Source organism: Clarias gariepinus, chromosome 20, assembly GCF_024256425.1.
Source record: "Clarias gariepinus isolate MV-2021 ecotype Netherlands chromosome 20, CGAR_prim_01v2, whole genome shotgun sequence".
In the NCBI taxonomy this organism is placed as follows: Eukaryota; Metazoa; Chordata; class Actinopteri; order Siluriformes; family Clariidae; genus Clarias; species Clarias gariepinus.
Genome location: NC_071119.1, coordinates 3,735,015 through 3,753,358, shown reverse-complemented (window position 1 = coordinate 3,753,358; position 18,344 = coordinate 3,735,015). Strand labels below are relative to the sequence as shown.

Genomic DNA, 18,344 nt, shown 5'->3' with positions numbered 1-18,344 from the left:
CACCGGGGCTGCGCGTTTCCCGGGCGAATTGGACAAGTAGCTCGGTGGTGCGCCGCCGACCCACAGTAGGCACACAGCCCCTCTCGATACCGTCGTTCGCGTTCCGCCACGGTCAGGGAGGCGCGTCCTAATTGCATGGGTTCCCCGGCTCCGGTGTCAACCACGGCAGGAGGTGGAGATCCGATAGGTCCAGTAGTGGAGGTGGTGAAAGCAGTAGGTGGTCGTGGCGTGGTGTAGGAGAAGGTAGGTGCAGGCGGCAGGGTCCTAGGGGCTGGCTTCGGGCGAGAGAGGATGCGTTGATCGATACGGAGGGAGAGCTGGATCATCCCCTCCAGGGTAGCAGGAAGCTCTCGCCCGGCGAGCTCGTCTTTGATACGTGGAGCCAGTCCCTCGTAGAAGGATGTCCGGAGCGCGGCATCTCCCCAGTCGGTCTGCACAGCGAGGGTCCGGAACTCAGCAGCGTACCGGCTCACGGACGATCCTCCCTGCCGCAGATGGTAGAGCTTGGTGTCGGTCTCCACCTCGCCCGCTGGGTGTTCGAAGGTGAGTCTGAGTTGGCGGGTGAACTCGTTATATGAGTGCGCGGTGTCTGAATCCGCCCGGAGAACTGCCGTGGCCCACTCAGCTGCCTGCCCGGATAGCAACGAGACCAGAAGCGCGATGCGTAGCCGATCGGTGGAGTACCTGGTGGCATTGAACTCAAACACCAAGTCAAGCGCTGTTAGAAACACATTACACTTCCCGTCCGTGCCGTCCCATTTATCCGGAAGTGCCAAAAATACATCAGAAGGAGGGGGGGGGGGTTGGTGCGGCGCCGCGGCCGCCGCGACGGGAGACCGGCTAGCCGCGCTATCCACAGCCGCCCGGAGATCCGCGTTCTCCCGCCGGAGCTCCGCGACCTCGCGGCGCAAGGCCGCGACGTCTTGGAGGTCCCGGCGCAGATTAGCGATCTCCCCGGTTAGCGTGTTGATGAGCTTGGCATGCTGATCAACCACATCGCAGAGGTGCGCGTAATCCGCTGGGTTCACCGCGGAAGGCTCAGTCATTCTGTCAAGAACTAACCTGAGATGACCAGAAGACGTAGCTTTAGCGGTTAGCCCTTTGTAGCGTGAATGGTAAACCCAAACGCGGATGAAACACGAGTAGGCAGGATAATCACGCTTTTAGTCTAAGGACTCTCACAGATGGGGAGTAAGGGAAAGACACAATCTAACCCGCGTCCTATAAATACACACTCGATCAGGAATTGAAACCAAAAAGGTGAGTACTCACAGTTAGAAGCAGGAATCAGACGTGGCATCGGCAAAACTCAATGACTGAGCGAGGTGCTATGGTTTGTTTACCTCTTTTATACTTCCTGGTTTGCGACCGCTTAACTTCCGGGTCCTAGTGCCGGTCGCGTTCCGAGTGTGCATGACACCCTGGCAGATTTTTTAGATAGTGAATTATCTGCATTCTGGGGACAGCCCTTCCTGTTGTCTCTGTAAGTCCCACATGCACCAAACCATATGCAAAAAAATTTTCAGGAGCTTGGGGCTTGTATAAAATTTGTCCATGTACGCATTGTACCCAGAACCCAGATATGTATGGTCCAAAAGAGATGTCACAGCATCGTAGGACATCGTAGTCCATGGTCTGTAGGAAAAATGTTCTTTTCTGTGTACACAGAAAAGTCCACAGTGTATCCATTCGAGGAGTCTGCAAGAACAAACAACTTGAAACCTCACCTGTTTGGCTTGGCTTTCATGTACTATATCATTCCTGTGTGTGCTTTGCATGCCACCATTCTCTCATCCACAGCTAAATTACTTCTAGGATGATAGATAGCTTTCCAAGCATGTCGAAAAGAGGTTTAACCCTGAATAGACGGTCATGTTCAGCTGTGCCCCTCTTTCTGTTATTCTCCTTGTCTGCATCTGGGTGACTCATGTGCACATTTCAAGAAATTGTCCAGTATCTATCCCTTGTCATAACTGTAGCTGGAAAAGGCACAGCGAAAACACCGCTCTGTTGCCAGTAATCACTGATGGAGCTCAGCTTCACCATGGCCTTGTAAAAAATTTGTTCAATATAGCGTACATCTCATTGATGCTTACATCTGTCCGTTTATATTTGTGGCCCTTTGCAGTTGCCTTGGAAGCCTGAGTGTTGGTGTTGTGGCACAGAGTTGACACAGCACTTTCTAAAAAACAACAACAACAACAACAACAACAAAAAAACAGTTTAAATAGACTCAGGTAACAAAGTAATATACATATTTTAATATTTTATCATTTTCAGTCATTTTAGGGCCATGCATAACAAAGATAGCAATTTTTGGTGTTTACAATGTAAACTCAATTACATATTTATCATATGTCTGTGCACGTACTCGGTATGATTCTTGATTGAACTGAGAACTGAATGACACCTGCGTGTCCCTGTGCGAGGTGCTGTTGAGGGCAAGTGTGGTGCAGCCACGTGCCAATTTTTTTTTTTTTTTTTTACAAAAATTAAAAGGTTAGCATACATTGTCCAAAGCAAACCGATGGGCAATTGATGTTCACACAATAGCCTATGTGTCTATATCTGCTGATGGCCCATAGAATGCATAAATACTTGTTGATTGGCTGTAGACCCCACGCATTTACAACATTTCAAGCATTTACACTTCATTTGTTACTTTGCACCGAAGACAGGTATCTGTAAACAAGGCAGTATGTGGGGATGGGTGTTTACATGTCGTGCTTGTCTCACATGGACAATTGTAATAACAAAGCCAAAGTAGCTTGTGGCATTCAAAATAATTAGATCAGACTGTGAAAATAGACTGTGAAATTAGTTGGTTTCATACTTTATCAAACAATATTTGGTTTTAACACGACTTACTACATTTAAAAGTAGACACTTCAAGCTTTCTATACTGTAGATATATGTCTCATGTCTGTGTCTCGCCCTCAGAGAGTTTAAAACAATCCTTGTTTTTTTTTTGTATTTTCTGGGACATAATTTTGGCCTGGTGAAAGATTTGTGACCCAAAGAATGTGAAGCAGGATGTATAGTAAGTCTCGATAGTGAATTTTATTTTCCAGCTCAGTGTTCTCTCCAGGATTCTTTCTCATATAGAACTAACAAAGATAAATCAACTTCAAAATGAGCTACAGGTGAAAAGCATTACGCATTAGATTTCAGCCTCACCTATCTGTCTCCACCTGCACTACCACATTCCCTTCATACAATTATATTTTCTGTATCGGAAAGTAATTTTGCTTTAAGTTGTAATATTTGTGTATGATGTCACTAAGGCTAATTTCTCCACCTCCACCTAATTTCTGGGGAGTCTACACTTTTGACCAAAATTTTTTTTGCCAATAACTTTCTATATATACTTTTAAAATGTATACATTTATCATGTTAACAAATTATTGACTTTTTAATGTTATATAAAATGATAATTACTGATCAGATTGTTTATATCTCTAAGCAGGAATGTATATCTGGAGAGACTTACATCACCAGCTCTTTCATACTCCTCTATGGAAAGCAGCCAGTCAATGCACCGGCCAAGTATCTTGAGTGGAGGTAATGTGAGGTAAGGAGATGGTTTTGATGCCAAATTTATGTTTTATCTTCTTTATTAGGAAAAGCGTTTATAATTATACAATCAAAACTATATAACTCTTCTACCAAATCAAACCTGACAAATACAGTATAATAGAGAATGAGAAAAAAAAAACATGGTACTACAACTTTTCCATTGTTGTGGCAATTTTTTTTATTTTACCAAATTTGAAACAAAAATCAAACAACTTTGAATAGAGAAAAAGCAAAAAATGTATTAAAGACAAATGTAAATAGACAGTTCTGTACCATACAGAAAGACAGACACCCCCACAAAGCCCTCAAAGAATTCCCCTCTTCCCTAATTTCAGATGATTTATATACCGAACCACTACCTTGTTGCACCTCCTTGTTGATCTATGTTAATTTGTTTGGCCTAGTGGTGTGGTAACTCCTAATTCTGTACTTTTCTCCCCATTATCTCACTACCGTCATGTCTCACCTGTCCTTAATATGCTTAAAGTCAGTTATTATTTTATTGATTATATATTTATTATCCATTTATAATTTCAAGATTATATTCCCATATAATAGTTGAACTTATTTATAATTAAAATTTAGGATTATTTTATTAGAGTCCATTAAAGTATTTCACTTTGATCCTTAATAATTTTAAGACGTTTTGACTTACAATATTATTCTATTCTTGAATCATATTTTTTTCCTTAACCTACATTATTTGATTTAATCATTGACAATATGCATCTACATATATGGATTTATACCTAACCTATATGATTTGATTTAATCATTGACAAAATGCACATACTATATGGATTTTTTGTTACGAACACAATCATTATCAGCTTTGGTTATATGGTGTAATAGAGTAATAGCGTTAGTTGTAGTAATATGGGTTTAGTTTTAACATCACTATAAAGTTAGTATTATATGATCTTAGGTTTACTTTTGTTTGGTTGTTGCTGTTGTTAATTTATTTTGTAGGCATTGTGTTCTAATCATAGATTTCTCCTAAAAATCTAAAGACCATCTATGTTCTGTATTCTGGCAAAAAAAAGCAAATTCGAAAATTATTCTACTTTTCCATTGCACTACTGTATGTCTCCCTTACAGTTCCTTATCTTTTCTCTTTATGTCCTTGGGTCTTCCTTAGGTCATGCTCCTTGGTCACATTCTAAGTTTTCTAGAGTTTTCTACTAGATTTAGAAAAAAGTATAATAATATAAAATGTGTAATATTAGTATATTGTTAGTTTAGATATTATATTAGGTCATATTTTTACTTATTGACATTTTGTTTTAAATCTGTCTCTGCCTCCTGCCCATGTATTTTCTACTTCCCCAATTTAAGTGTCTGCAGACCCTGCTCTTTTTTTCTTTTCTTCTTTCACAGAGGCCTTCTGGGTATTTGACACTAAACTTACTGAAAACTGGACATGAAACTATGCTAAAATCCTAAAATATATTTGAAATTTAATAAAAATTTTCACATAAAAATCTAAAAATACTACAGAGGTAAATAGACATAAACAGAAATAACCAACAAAATGTAAACAAACAAGAAAAATAGATAAATAAACAGCTTATCCAAATAAATAAAAAAAGGAAGAAAAGACAAAGAAAAGAAAGAATGAAAGGGGTTTAGTAAAGGGGGAGGAACTGCAAATAGTTAAAGTACCCAATAAATGGTTGCCATCTACTGATAAATATTGCAAGATTACGACACATTTAAAAAAAAATAAATGAAAAAGCACGTCCTTAATACACTGAGATACAGTTGGTGGGCTGATTTCCCAGAGAATTAACAGACAGCACCTTGCTATCCAAGATGTAAAGGCCAAAATATCTTCTTGTTTTGTGTTGTACTGAGATAAATTAAAATTGTTACACTACTGCAAATGTCGATATTAATGGTAACATTACATCAAAACTACGTCTGTAATCTTAACATAATACTGATGTTAATTTTAAGATTTACATCACTATTATTTTTAAGATTGCAGACATAGTTTTGTAGTAATCACACCAGAACTTACGTAACAATGGACAAAAGAAGACTGTGACTTAAATTGCAAGGTGAATGATAACATCTGTCATAGTTGTCACTAATACTTGGGTAAAATTTAGCTCTATCGATTTCCCCTTTACACCACACTTTTGGAAACACTATTTTCAATTCATCTTCCCATTTTGTTTTAATTTCAATTAAGTACGAGTTTATCAAAAGGGAGCAGTTGATTATAAAGTTTTGCTATTAAAGAATTCTGTTGTAATCCCAAAAGTAACAGGTCCTCACAAGGCATCTTCGATGGTGAAATTGGAAAGTCAATGAAACAATGATGAGCTTCAATGTCTCACCTGAAAATGTCAAAATACATGGGAAGATGGTAAATCCAACTCCTTAAAATCCACATATTCACAAATTTTTATCCAGATTTAAAAAAAACCTAGCTCATTTGTCCTGCCATTGTGCATAAGAAGTGGGAAATAGATTACAGTGAAACCTCGGTTTACGAGTGTTCTGCAAGACAAGCAACGATTTTAAATACATTTTGACTTGGAAAACGAGCATTGTCTTGGTTTACGACCACCAAGTATCAAGTATCACGCATGCGCTTCTTGATTTGATGCCGAGCGTCACGTGATCACAACTGAGCCAACGGTTTTTCTCTCTCTTGCGCTGCGGGTAATCATCTACCCAGCTGGGTCTTAGTGCTGGTCTCCTATTGGTATAATCAACATCCGTGTGTGTGTGTGTGTTTTTCTTTCTCTTGCGCTGCAGTGTGTGTGTGATGTGTGTGCGCGCGTAATTTGACACTGTGCCGGATCACTCTCTCTCTCTCTCTCGCCTTTAATGTGTAAACACACAACACAACACTCAGCAGCGCAGGAGAGAGAAATACACACACACAGCGCCTGTGAGCATAAATGGAAAAACTTATCTGTCGAGATTTTTACTTTTTTTAAGGTAACGTGCAGGTTAATTTGTTTTATTTTTACTTTATATTTTGTGTTAATAATTTTTATGTATTTATTTTTTTGGGCTGTGGAACGAATTATTTTAATTTCCATTATTTCTTATAGAAAGATGTGCTTTGATTTACGAGTGTTTTGGAAACGAGTCTGCTTCCGGGACGAATTATGCTTGTAATCCAAGGTTCCACTGTATTATTAATTAATGTTTTGACAGCACCACAATATTGGTAGTATATTGCGAGAGCTTGGTAGGTAGCTTGGTAGGTAGAGCTGCATGTCAGTAAATGTTGCTAAAATGACTCTTATCTGTGCACGTTTCTGCCTGAACACCATTTCCTCACTGCTCCTGACCAGCTAGGACACCGTTCCAGAGTTCTCACATTGCATCATTGCTACAGTTTTGGCCAGTTAAGAGCGATTTTTTACTGAGAAGCTTTGACCTGTTATCAGATCCTATACAGGCCCAGATCTTTAAACTTGCAGAGTGTAGTTCTACCCCTGATGTCTTTATAACTTAAGCTTATTATCTTTGTTTACTAAACAAATAAAGGTTTTAAATTTCTTCGTAAAAACACAGGAAAGGTTATGCTTTGGGTTTTCTAAGGTCAAATTTTAAGTAAAAGCCAAATTCATTTAATTAAAACCTCAAGTCCTGAGTCGTTTTCAGATGCCAGTAATATATTTTTACAAATATATTTCCAGAGCATGGATGTGCATGGCACACAACAAGGTTTTGAGTAAACCAGTATGGCCCCTTTAAGATCTTATATATATATATATATATATTATATGTTACATGAAAATGAAGAGTATAATAATATTTCTATTTTAAACACAGAACAAAGCTTGAAGCACCATCTCCAGCTCCGACAGATATGTCCTTCAAATCTGAGCAGTCAATGGATCCACCTTTCGGATTCCACAAAAGGTTTGTGTTATAAATTTTTTGTATTTTACTTTATAACTCTCACTCATCGAAAATAAGACTTGTGCAGTCACTGTTCTTCTCATGCCACACTTCAAATTTCACATGCTTTCATGTTCAAAACAATTGTCTGTTGACGATATGAGTAAAATCACTAAGCTTCAGCCACAGAGTGAGGGCTGTGACATATTATTATCCAAAGATGTCATTATTTACAGTGTAATTAAAATATTTACATCGAGTTTAATCCTACACAACACAATGTAGCACTTTACATCTTTATAAGAAAAGTTAACTAATTAAGAGAGTGAAAGAGAGAGAGAGAAATGTCTCCCTTTTGTCATGTCCTGCATTATGAAACAGGCGAACGCAGATGCAGGGTAAAGTATAACAGATTTATTGATCACTCAGTTCAAAGAAAAAAAGGAAGTAACAAAAATACACGACACGGTGGTCGTTTCGCCAGGCTGGGTCTGCAGGCGGGCTCACATGAAAAAAAGGGAAACTAGTAATAACTCAGATCTTCCTTGAAATATACACATAGGCTATTCTCTCAGCCTTGACATTGACCTTTGAGAAGGCTCTCCAACAGAGTGCTTACCTCCGCCTGCAGACACTGCTCAGCCCTGGGGAGAGGGAACACACGCACGCACGCACACACACACAGCGTTAGTGACACAATACATAAGGTTCTGCTGGTTTAAATAGGGTGACACACGAGGTAGACACAGGTGATTTAAATTTGGTGTTAGTAGACCTTAATGGGGAACAAGTACACACGTAGACACACTAGGGGGAGACAAAGCGGCGGCTCAGTAATTCGGTGAACCAGATCTTATTCCCCAGGGCTGAGGTGGCTCAGATGTGACACCTTTCTCTGTCTCTCTTTCTCTCTCTCTTTCTCTCTCTCTCTCGCTCTCTCTCTCTCTCTCTTTTTCTCTCATCCACACACATGCGCTGACAAAGACACATAGCATGATCTGGGACAATTCACCTGCAGCACCAGTGACTGATCCACTTTGGGGGACTTTTCTATGCTGCATTTAATAACATCTTGATTTTCCTCTTTTTTTAAAACCATCTGTTTCTAACTGCTCCAAGTTTCCCCTCTTACTCATTGTCTATGTTTCATGGCTCCGGTTTAGTAAAGAAGAAGAAACTGCTAATGGTTAAAGTACCCAATAAATGGTCGCCGTATACAGTACTGGTTAATCTTGCAAGATTACCTTTTAAAGAATACAGTGGAACCTTGGATTGCAAGCACAATTCGTTTCAGAAGCGTGCTTGTATACAAAAACACTCGTATATCAAGATGAATTTCCACCATAAAAAAAATGGAACAGCCCAAAAATATAAATATAAAAAAATTAATACAAAATATGAAATAATAATAAAACTAATTAACCTGCAATTTACCTTTGAAAATAACTGGTGTTTGTTTGTACAGTTTCCACTGTATTAAAAAAAAAAAAAAAATATATATATATATATATATATATATATATATATATATATATATATATATATATATATATTTATACACTCCTTAGACCATATTTATATACATATATCTTAGTTGACCAGCATATTATTTTATGAATATGAGCAGCCTAATAGTATAATTGAAAATTTGGAGATGTAAATTTCAAGGCCATCCAATGTCTTAAGTTATTTTAAACCTCAGCCCTACACCTGGCAATAGGGAGTCTGAAGAATTTTCCAACCTCTTCCCTGTTCCACCTGACAATCCCGATCTCAAGTAAGTCCCATGCTGCCTCTGTTCCTCCTCACTAACCGTATGACTATGCAGTCACAGCTCTGCTTGGGTGTCTTACATTCACTCTTCTGGCAGGCATATATCTATATGGAACTTACCTTATTACTGTGCAATCAACCTGGCAGGCACAGCTCCCGCCCAGGGATCCTGATATTTGCTCTCCCAACATGAAAAAAAAGGCATGAGTAAATCATTGAACTGTCATCTTCCCTGCCAGGACAGGCCTCTTCTTGGTGGCCAAAAAAGATTGGACTTTACATCCTTGTATTGATTACAGGCTCCTAAAAGTCATATTATAGTTTTTTTGTCATTGTGACACCTAAAATAGATGCAGGATTATTTTTTTATAGTCTAAATAATTTTTTTTTCTAAACGTGGGCTATTGTTGTTTATTTCCTCCTCTTTAATTTCCTACGTCTAACTAGCGCTCAACTGCTTGCATAAAGTTTTCCAGAGCGCAGAGGAATTTTGTTGTACTAAATAATATTTATGCAGTATAATCAGAGCCTTTTATTCCTATTTATCCTGGGTTGTTGTTGTTTTAGTGTTACTGTGTATGCTTTACAATGTCAGACAACATTCAAATGCAAATAATTCACCCCTCCTCAGGTGTGAATCAGCTGTTCTCACCTATACATTCAGAGAAACTGAAATGCACCTCTCCTCACTTTAAGAGCCCCTTGGATCGAAGTAAATACAAGGCATGTTATAATAAGGAAATTTTCCCATCTCTTCCATTCCAGCGATTAAAAAAAAAACGGTAACAGTAACTCCAAGCGAGCTTTACATGTATAAGAAAGGCTAGACGCCAGGCATCTAAAAAAATAAAAAACATAATAATAATAATAATAATATGGAGCTGGAAGTTTTTTAGTTCTGCATGCAAAAAAAAAAGAAAACAAACAGAAACAATTAAATAAGAATGGAATCAAACTATAAATGTATATGAAAAAAGCGAAGGAAGGGCCCCCACACCTGCTGAAATTTCAAGTCTGAATAACGGATTGAGTAATGAATCTTTTCCAGGGACAAACAGGACATAATATCTCTGAGCCACTGGGCGTGAGTGGGTGACGTGGCATCCTTCCACTTGAATAAAAGAGAACGCCTGGCCAGGAGTGTCGCAAAAGATAACAAATGCTGTTTAGCAGGAGTTAGACGCTTATCTTCCTCTCCAGTGACACCAAAGAGAGCGATCAGATGGTCTGGTTCAAGGTTGCATTTCAATATGTACGACAAGGTTTTAAAAACATCCCTCCAGAATTTTTCCAAATTCGGGCATGTCCAGTACATATGAATAAGAGACGCCTCTCCACTTTTCCATTTATCACAGCAAGGATCAATATTTGGATAGAAACGGGAAAGTTTAAGTTTAGAGAAATGAGCCCTGTGTACAACCTTAAACTGTAATAAAGAGTGGCGGGCACATAAGGAAGTTGAGTTGGCAAGTTTAAGAATTGAATTCCAAGTATGATTTGACAATGACAAATTTAAATCTTTCTCCCAAGCAGTTTTAATTTTACACCAAGGGGCGTAACTCAAACCCATCAATTCACCATAAATAGTGGATATTAGGCCTTTACGCAACGGGGACAAACAAAGGAGATTATTTATAATATTTACATCAGGAGCTTCAGGGAAATTTGGTATTAAAGAGCGAATGAAGTGTCTTACTTGCAGGTATCTGAAAAAATTAGAATTGGGTAGGTTAAAGCTTTCAGAAAGCTGTTCAAATGATGCAAACCTATGGTTAACAAACAGATCTTTGCAAAGCTTGATACCCTTATTGTTCCATTTCTGAAACACTGAATCATGTAAAGAAGGTTGGAAGAGATGGCTAGAGACAATTGGACTTGACAGAGAGAAGCCCAGAAGACCGCTGTGCTTTCTGAACTAAGCCCATACTCTCAAGGTATGCCTAATAACTAAATTATTGATAGATTTAATTGAGGGGATGGGGAGTGCAGATCCAAGGAGTGCAGAGACAGAAAGATTTTTGACAGACTTTATCTCCATTTCCACCCAGGCAGGCCGATTAGGCTGGTTATGAAAATATGCCCAAAAGACGACAGATCGAATGTTTGCTGCCCAGTAGTAAAAACAAAAATTAGGCAGAGCCATGCCACCGTCTCTTTTAGATCTTTGAAGTAAGGACTTATTCAATCGTGGATGTTTACCTTTCCAAAGGTAAGAGGATATAATTGAATCTAAAGCACCAAAGTAAGATTTGGGAATAAAAACAGGTATAGACTGGAAAAGATATAAAAATTTTGGAAGAACACTCATATTAATGGCATTAATGCGTCCCACCAGGGACATGGACAGTGGTGACCATTGTCGTAAGTGCTTTTTTGTTTGGTTCAACAACCTAATGAAATTTTCTTTAAAAGGGTGTTTATGTTTCCTTGTAATTGTATGTTTCCTCATTTTTCACTATATTGAAAGGAAGAATTGGGCTCTTAGTTAGCTAGTTTAGCTTCTCTGTTAATTTATGTTGTAAGTTTATGTTGCATGTAGCACCTTGGTCCTGGAGGAATGTTGTTTCGTTTCACTGTGTACTAACTGTATATGGTTGAAGTGACAATAAAGCCGACTTGAACTTGAACTTGAAAATTGTGCATACCAGTTGTTAGTGCTGTATTATTTAGCAGAAGGAGTTCACTTTTGTGCAAATTCAGCTTATATCCTGAGACCACACCATCTTTTGCTCCGACACAGTTTACAAAAACTAAGAATTAAATATATAAATAAAACATTTCCCCACTCCAATACTGAAATCTCTCAATAGGAGAAAAACACAAAACAACCCCTCCCCCACGTCACATTGTAACTCTAAAAAATAAACAAACATGTAAATCACACGTAACTAGAAACAGAGAAAATAATAATAGAAAAATAGTAACAACAACTACACGTGTTTAACACAATACTCTTACCAGGAAAAACGTGAACATGGCTAGATTTAAAGTTAACAAGCGTACTTTCCTGGGAGTTGTAGTATTAAAAAATAAAACTACAGTGCACTACGTAGTTTTCGGCAGACTGTCTATGTGTTTCTGCGCCTCTTCTACCGAGCGTAGCCACTTCTTCTGTCCGGTAGAGAGAGTTATCCGGAGCCGTGCTGGATACAGGAGAGAAGGCCGGAGTCCACGGTTGTATAACTCAGTCATAACGTCTCTATACTCGGCTCGCTGGCAAGTTCGCTTAAAACTTCGGAAGCGTAATCTTCTACGATACGAACCGCCGAGCCTCCTGAACCAGAAGATCTTTAACCTGGTACCGGTGTACACGGAGAATGACCGGCCGAGGTCTCTGACCTGAAGCGGGTTTGGATGTAGGTATGCGGTGGGCTCTGTCAATCTCAGGCGGGGATGGAAGCGTTTCACTCCCAAACACCTCGCACAAAAAATTCGAGAAGAACTCGGTAGGGAGTCCACTCTCAGTACCCTCCGGAAGACCCAGGACACGCAGGTTTTTTCTCCTGCTCCGGCCTTCTAGGTCTATGACTTTGGTCGTTAACTTAGAGTTACTTTCCCGAAGTCCGGAGCAGATGTTTTCCAACTCACTCACATGCTGGCTCAGGTCATCTGTAGCGAGTTCTAGTAAAGGTAAGCGCTGTCCATGGTCCTCTACTTGGGCCCGAATTTGGTCCAGCTTACTTTCCAGTAAACTAAACAATGATTTAAATTCAGCCGCTAACGCTTCACGGTGTTTATCTAACAGCGCTGAGATAGTCTCGACTTTTAGAACGGTCGCAGTGTCGTCTTTTTTCCCGCTTTTAACACTCCTGGTAGCCATTATAGATGAAAAGTAAATAACCGTGGGGTAGAGTATAAAGTTATTGTAAACTAAAAATTTAATTCAACATTTAAAGACGAGTAAGGGAGTAAAGAAATAAAAAAATTGTCGGAGCACCTAACTTACAAGTCAACTCCATGTGGCTTCTAACCGGAAGTCCAATCCACAGCATTTTATAAATATGTAAGACCTATTTCACCTCTCAACACAGACAGACAGACAGACACACACACACAAAGCAGACCAAATGTCTTCAGCACGTCCCTCCCCCAAACAGCGCAGCAATAAGCATTTACATTTAAATTTAAATAAGGTTTGGGCTTTGGGTGTTGAGCATCTTGATCCTCCTTTAATTTCCTACATAGTAACAAACCCAAATGCTGTCGCTGTGCGCCGCGGCGGTAAAAGTATAATACCGCTTGTCTACTGTACCTACTGTAGGGGCTGTCTTATTTCAAAGGTCCCCCTTGGACAATAAAGTCCACCCCTGTTCCGTTTTCTTTCATCGCCTCTCTCTGACCGAGCACAACTATGACATAGTAGACCGTGAACTGCTGGATTTTATGCTTGCCCTGAAAAAAATAGAGGCATTGGTTGGAGAGAGCAGAACACACCTTTTTGTTCTGGACAGATCACAAGAACCTTGAGAACTTAAGGTCAGCCAAGAGACTCAACTCATGCCATGCTCGTTGGTTGTTATGCTTTTTAAGGATCAACTTCATTTTCTTCCCCAGGGTCCAGGTACACCAAGGCCTTTGCTCGACAGTTTTTACCCTCCCATAAAACCATTTTCCTGCAGCTGCCCAGCTATTAGAGTAGGGCCAGAGTTCCAATTTGGCATTCCACTTGGAGGGATTTGCACACTATCCCCTTTACAAGAGCTTCTAAAAAAGGATATGATGTATTTCATAGCAGCATGCGACACTGCACTAGGAATAAAACCACAAATCACCCTCCTGAAGGACTTGTGAGGGCCCTTTTAACCCAACATCAGCCTTTGTCACACATCCCCCTTGACATTAACAGGCTGCTATCCTCGAAGGGGAATACCTGCAACTTGATAACGGTTGACCAGTTCTCCAAGTGTCCCCACTTTATTCTGTTGCCCAAACTGCTGTCTGCCAGACCTCAACAGCCAAACTTCTTTCCTTGTCTTTCGGCTCCATGGTTTTCTGGAAAGATATGATGGTGATTCTTTTAATTGCCAGTCCTTTTGTCTTAGTGCTTATTAATTCTTAAACTTTAGGTATAAATTTTTCCTACCAAGCTATTCGAAGTAGCTTGTTATAACTCTCTCTTCTGTCATGTCCTGGTCTAGGGTCAGGCCGCAACAGACAATAAAATAAATTAGGCAAAGGAAAGAAGATAATGGGGAAATAAACGGGGGGGGGGGGGGGGTGTTGAGATCAACTGCAGTTTAATTCTATATACAAATATTTACAAACGTGGTAATATCTTCAGGAGCTGACAATGCCAAAATAATAAACCAAACCCAATAACTAGAGTCACAAAAGTCTACCTAACCTAACAACCAAAAACATACCAAAATACATCAACTTAACTAACTTCCTAACTAGCATAACCAGGAGAAAAAGGGGGGACAACAAAAAGGGCATCGACTCCCTACTTACCACTATATACAGGATATTTACACAGTATACAAAGTTATGTACAAAGGGCAATAACAAAAATCGAGGTTGAAAAGGCCAGCAAAAGTCGATACACAATAATTCTAATATAACAAGCAAAACACCATAAAAAGTCAAGCAGTTGTCTCTCGAGCAGCAGGCAGGATGGCGTTTAAATACTGCTACACAAAGTGCTAGTCCAATGGCAACACCGGAGGCGGGAGTAAGGCACAAGGGTTCAGGAAATGCTTGTCCAATGGAGATACAGGAGGCGGGAGTATGGTACACAGGTTCAGGATGTGCTTGTCCAATGGAGATACAGGAGGCGGGAGTATGGTACACAGGTTCAGGAAGTGCTCGTCCAATGGAGGTACAGGAGGCTTGAGTAAGGCACACACCACTGACGGATCCTCCAATCAGGACCCCACTCCATGGTAGAGGCCAATTAAACCTGCTTCACAAACAGAGAGAGGGAAACACCAAAGAGAGCAGGCAACATAGAAAATAATATATAATATATATATATGTATATCATACGTCAGGGACGTAACACCCTCCCCCTTAAGATTGAACATCAATTTCAATCCTTACTCAGACTCACAGCGAGATAAAGTATCTGCTTCGGATCCCTTTTTATGTCGAATGTCAATAGTGAATCCCTGCACAATCATGGCCCAGCGCATGAGTCGTTGGTTACTATTAGTCATACGTTGTAAGAACACGAGAGGGTTGTGATCAGTTAACACCACTATGGGTTCAGAACTAGATCCAATATACACCTCAAAATGCTGAAGTGCAAGTAAGAGGGCAAGAGCTTCCTACTCGATGGTACTATAGTTAAGCTGGCAACGATTAAATTTACGGGAGGTGGGTGATCACAGGGTGATCGATACCATGAGCATCTTCTTGGGTGAGTACTGCACCTATCCCGGTACCGCTGGCATCTACCTCAAGTTGGAAGGAAGTTGAACAGGTGCACTGCACAGCCATAGCTTCACAGCATTAATGCATCTTGACAAGTAGCAGACCACACAAAAGGGATCGAGTCACGAAGAAGGTTTGTTAGGGGAAGTACCACATCTGAAAAGTTTCTACAGAAACTTAGATAATATCCAGCCATACCTAAGAAACGTCTGAGTTACCATTTTGTCCTAGGGGCTGGAAATGCCTTAATCGCCTGCACTTTAGCATCCAGCGGGCGAACCATGCCTTGTCCCACCTGCTTACCTAAATAGGTAACAGTAGCATGAGCGAATTCACACTTTTCAAGCTTCAGAGTCAGAGAAGCATTCTGGAGGCGATCAAACACACAGTTTAAAACAGAGAGATGCTCATTCCAGGTATCTGTGAACACAAATACATCATCAAGGTAGGCTTCACAATTATTCACATCACCTAAGACTTGTGTCATTAAACGCTGGAAGGTAGCAGGTGCATTTCTTAAACCAAAAGCCATGACTGTATACTGAAGAAATCTATCAGGTGTAGCAAAAGCAGAAATTTCAGAGGCTCGCTGAGTGAGTGGAACTTGCCAGTAGCCTTTCAGAAGGTCTAATTTTGTGACATACCTTGACTGACCTATCTGGTCAACAAAGTCTTCCATCCTGGAAAGAGGAAATGAATCAGCCTTGGTAAAAGAGTTAACCTTACGATAATCTGTGCAAAATCGATAACTATTATCAGATTTTGGAACTAAAAGACAGGGAGAGCACCATGGACTACAACTGGAAATGGCTAGCTGATTTCTAAGCAAATAATCAGTCTCCTGCTTCATTATAGCACGTTTGGTCGGGTTAAGTTGGTAGGCATTTTGTTTAATAGGTCGGTGTTCGCCTACATCTATGTCATGTTCGATGACGGTTGTGCGCGAGGGTGTGTCTGAAAAGAGTGCGGGGTGATCCCTTTTGAGCCTAATGATGTCTTCCTGGGCGGAAGCTTATAAATGGACAAGTTTGCACTCAAGTTTACTTAGCCACACAGAGTTTGACAAACTTGCACAAGGGACAGATGCTCTACCCAAATTGAGACCATCGAATTCCGGGGAATATTCAGGTGTAATGCCTGTGGAGATAACCGCAACAGGGGTGATTGGAGAACTCTCCTCAGTATTTCGAGAGAGAAAAGGTTTTAGCATGTTTACATGGCAGACACTAGTCTTCCTCCTTCTGTCAGGTGTCTTTATCACATAATCGGTGCTACTTAATCGAGAACTAATAATATATGGACCAGAAAACCTAGCTTGAAGGGCAGAACCTGTAATAGGGAGCAAAGCAAGCACTTGGTCACCTTCTTTAAATTCACGTACAACAGCTTTTTTTTTATCAAATCTCCTCTTCATCTTGGGCAAATTTCATGTCCTTCACCAACAAAACAAGAAAGGTCTTTGATTATTTATTCACAGGGCACCAGGTGGCATATCAAGTTGTTTTTGATTATGTCATTGAGTTCCATATGCTGGTTGCTTCATGTGCCTGGAATGACTGAGATTTTTTAACACCTTTTTTCATGAACTTTGACTGATTAAAGAACAAGTCATACCGGCGAGAATCAGCATCCAAACTTAAGAACCCCATTGACTTGGCAGGCTGTATTAATGCTTGCAAGTATCTCAGACAAAACCAGGACACCTGGACAGTTCCTTTCCCATATCCTTTCCCTTATCTCAGACTTCATGGTCTCTTGGTGGACATTGTACAGTTTAATAGTTAGTACCTCCTCCTTTACTTCCAGTTTTTGTGTAAAACCTCAATAAAAATCATCTGATCATAGGGGTCTCAGTAATGTACAAATACAACCTCAGACGAACAACAACAACCTATAGCTTTTTTCACTGTCATTATTTTTTTTTTATTTAAATCATAAAAAAAACATGTGGGCAATGCTAAGTATCCCCAAACTGCTTCCACATAATTTAAGAGGTTAAGTTGCAGCCAAATGCTGCTAAGGGAGCACTTAGGAGTGATTTTTCGTAAATGCCAACTTTAGTTAATAGATGCACCCCTTAGGTACAAGTCCTTGGATGTTATCAGATGCCAGTAATATATTTTTACAAATATAGTTCCAGAGCATGGATGTTCATGGCACACAACAAGGTTTTGAGTAAACCGGTATGGCCCACTTTAGATGAAATAATTTTATATATATGTTACATGAAAATGAAGAGTATAATAATATTTCTATTTTAAACACAGAACAAAGCTTGAAGCACCATCTCCAGCTCCGACAGATATGTCCTTCAAATCTAAGCAGTCAATGGATCCACCTTTCGGATTCCACAAAAGGTTTGTTTTGTGTTATATATTTTTTGTATTTCACTTTATGACTCTCACTCATCGAAAACAAGACTTGTGCAGTCACTGTTCTTCTCATGCCACACTTCAAATTTCACATGCTTTCATGTTCAAAACAATTGTCTGTTGAATATATGAGTAAAATCACTAAGCTTCAGCCACAGAGTGAGGGCCCTAGTCAATGTTGTGCTTAGACTTCATCAATGTTTTTGTCTATCTTAATATTTGTTGATGTTTTCCTATTCTTCAGAGGAGCATGAAGTGCATATGGGTCAGGTAGTCCAGAGACTCTTAAAAAAATAACTCTTTGTCGAGGCAGAGAAAAGGGACTTCCAGATCAAGTATTTTTTTATCACAGTATATCATTGAGTTCCACATGCTGTCTGCTTC

General features: G+C 39.8%; 1 protein-coding gene across 2 annotated transcripts in view; it reads left to right on the top strand.

The window, feature by feature from the left end:
- Nucleotides 1-18,344, top strand: part of LOC128508339 (uncharacterized) — a 60,647-nt gene that overhangs the window by 11,637 nt on the left and 30,666 nt on the right. Inside the window, exons 4-6 of one of the 2 annotated variants that reach the window (XM_053479629.1) lie at nucleotides 3,467-3,571; nucleotides 7,375-7,464; nucleotides 17,856-17,945. In XM_053479629.1, the coding sequence (XP_053335604.1) occupies nucleotides 3,467-3,571; nucleotides 7,375-7,464; nucleotides 17,856-17,945 (285 nt within the window). The remainder of the gene's footprint in view (nucleotides 1-3,466; nucleotides 3,572-7,374; nucleotides 7,465-17,855; nucleotides 17,946-18,344) is intronic. The other variant, XM_053479630.1, reaches the window with a different exon arrangement.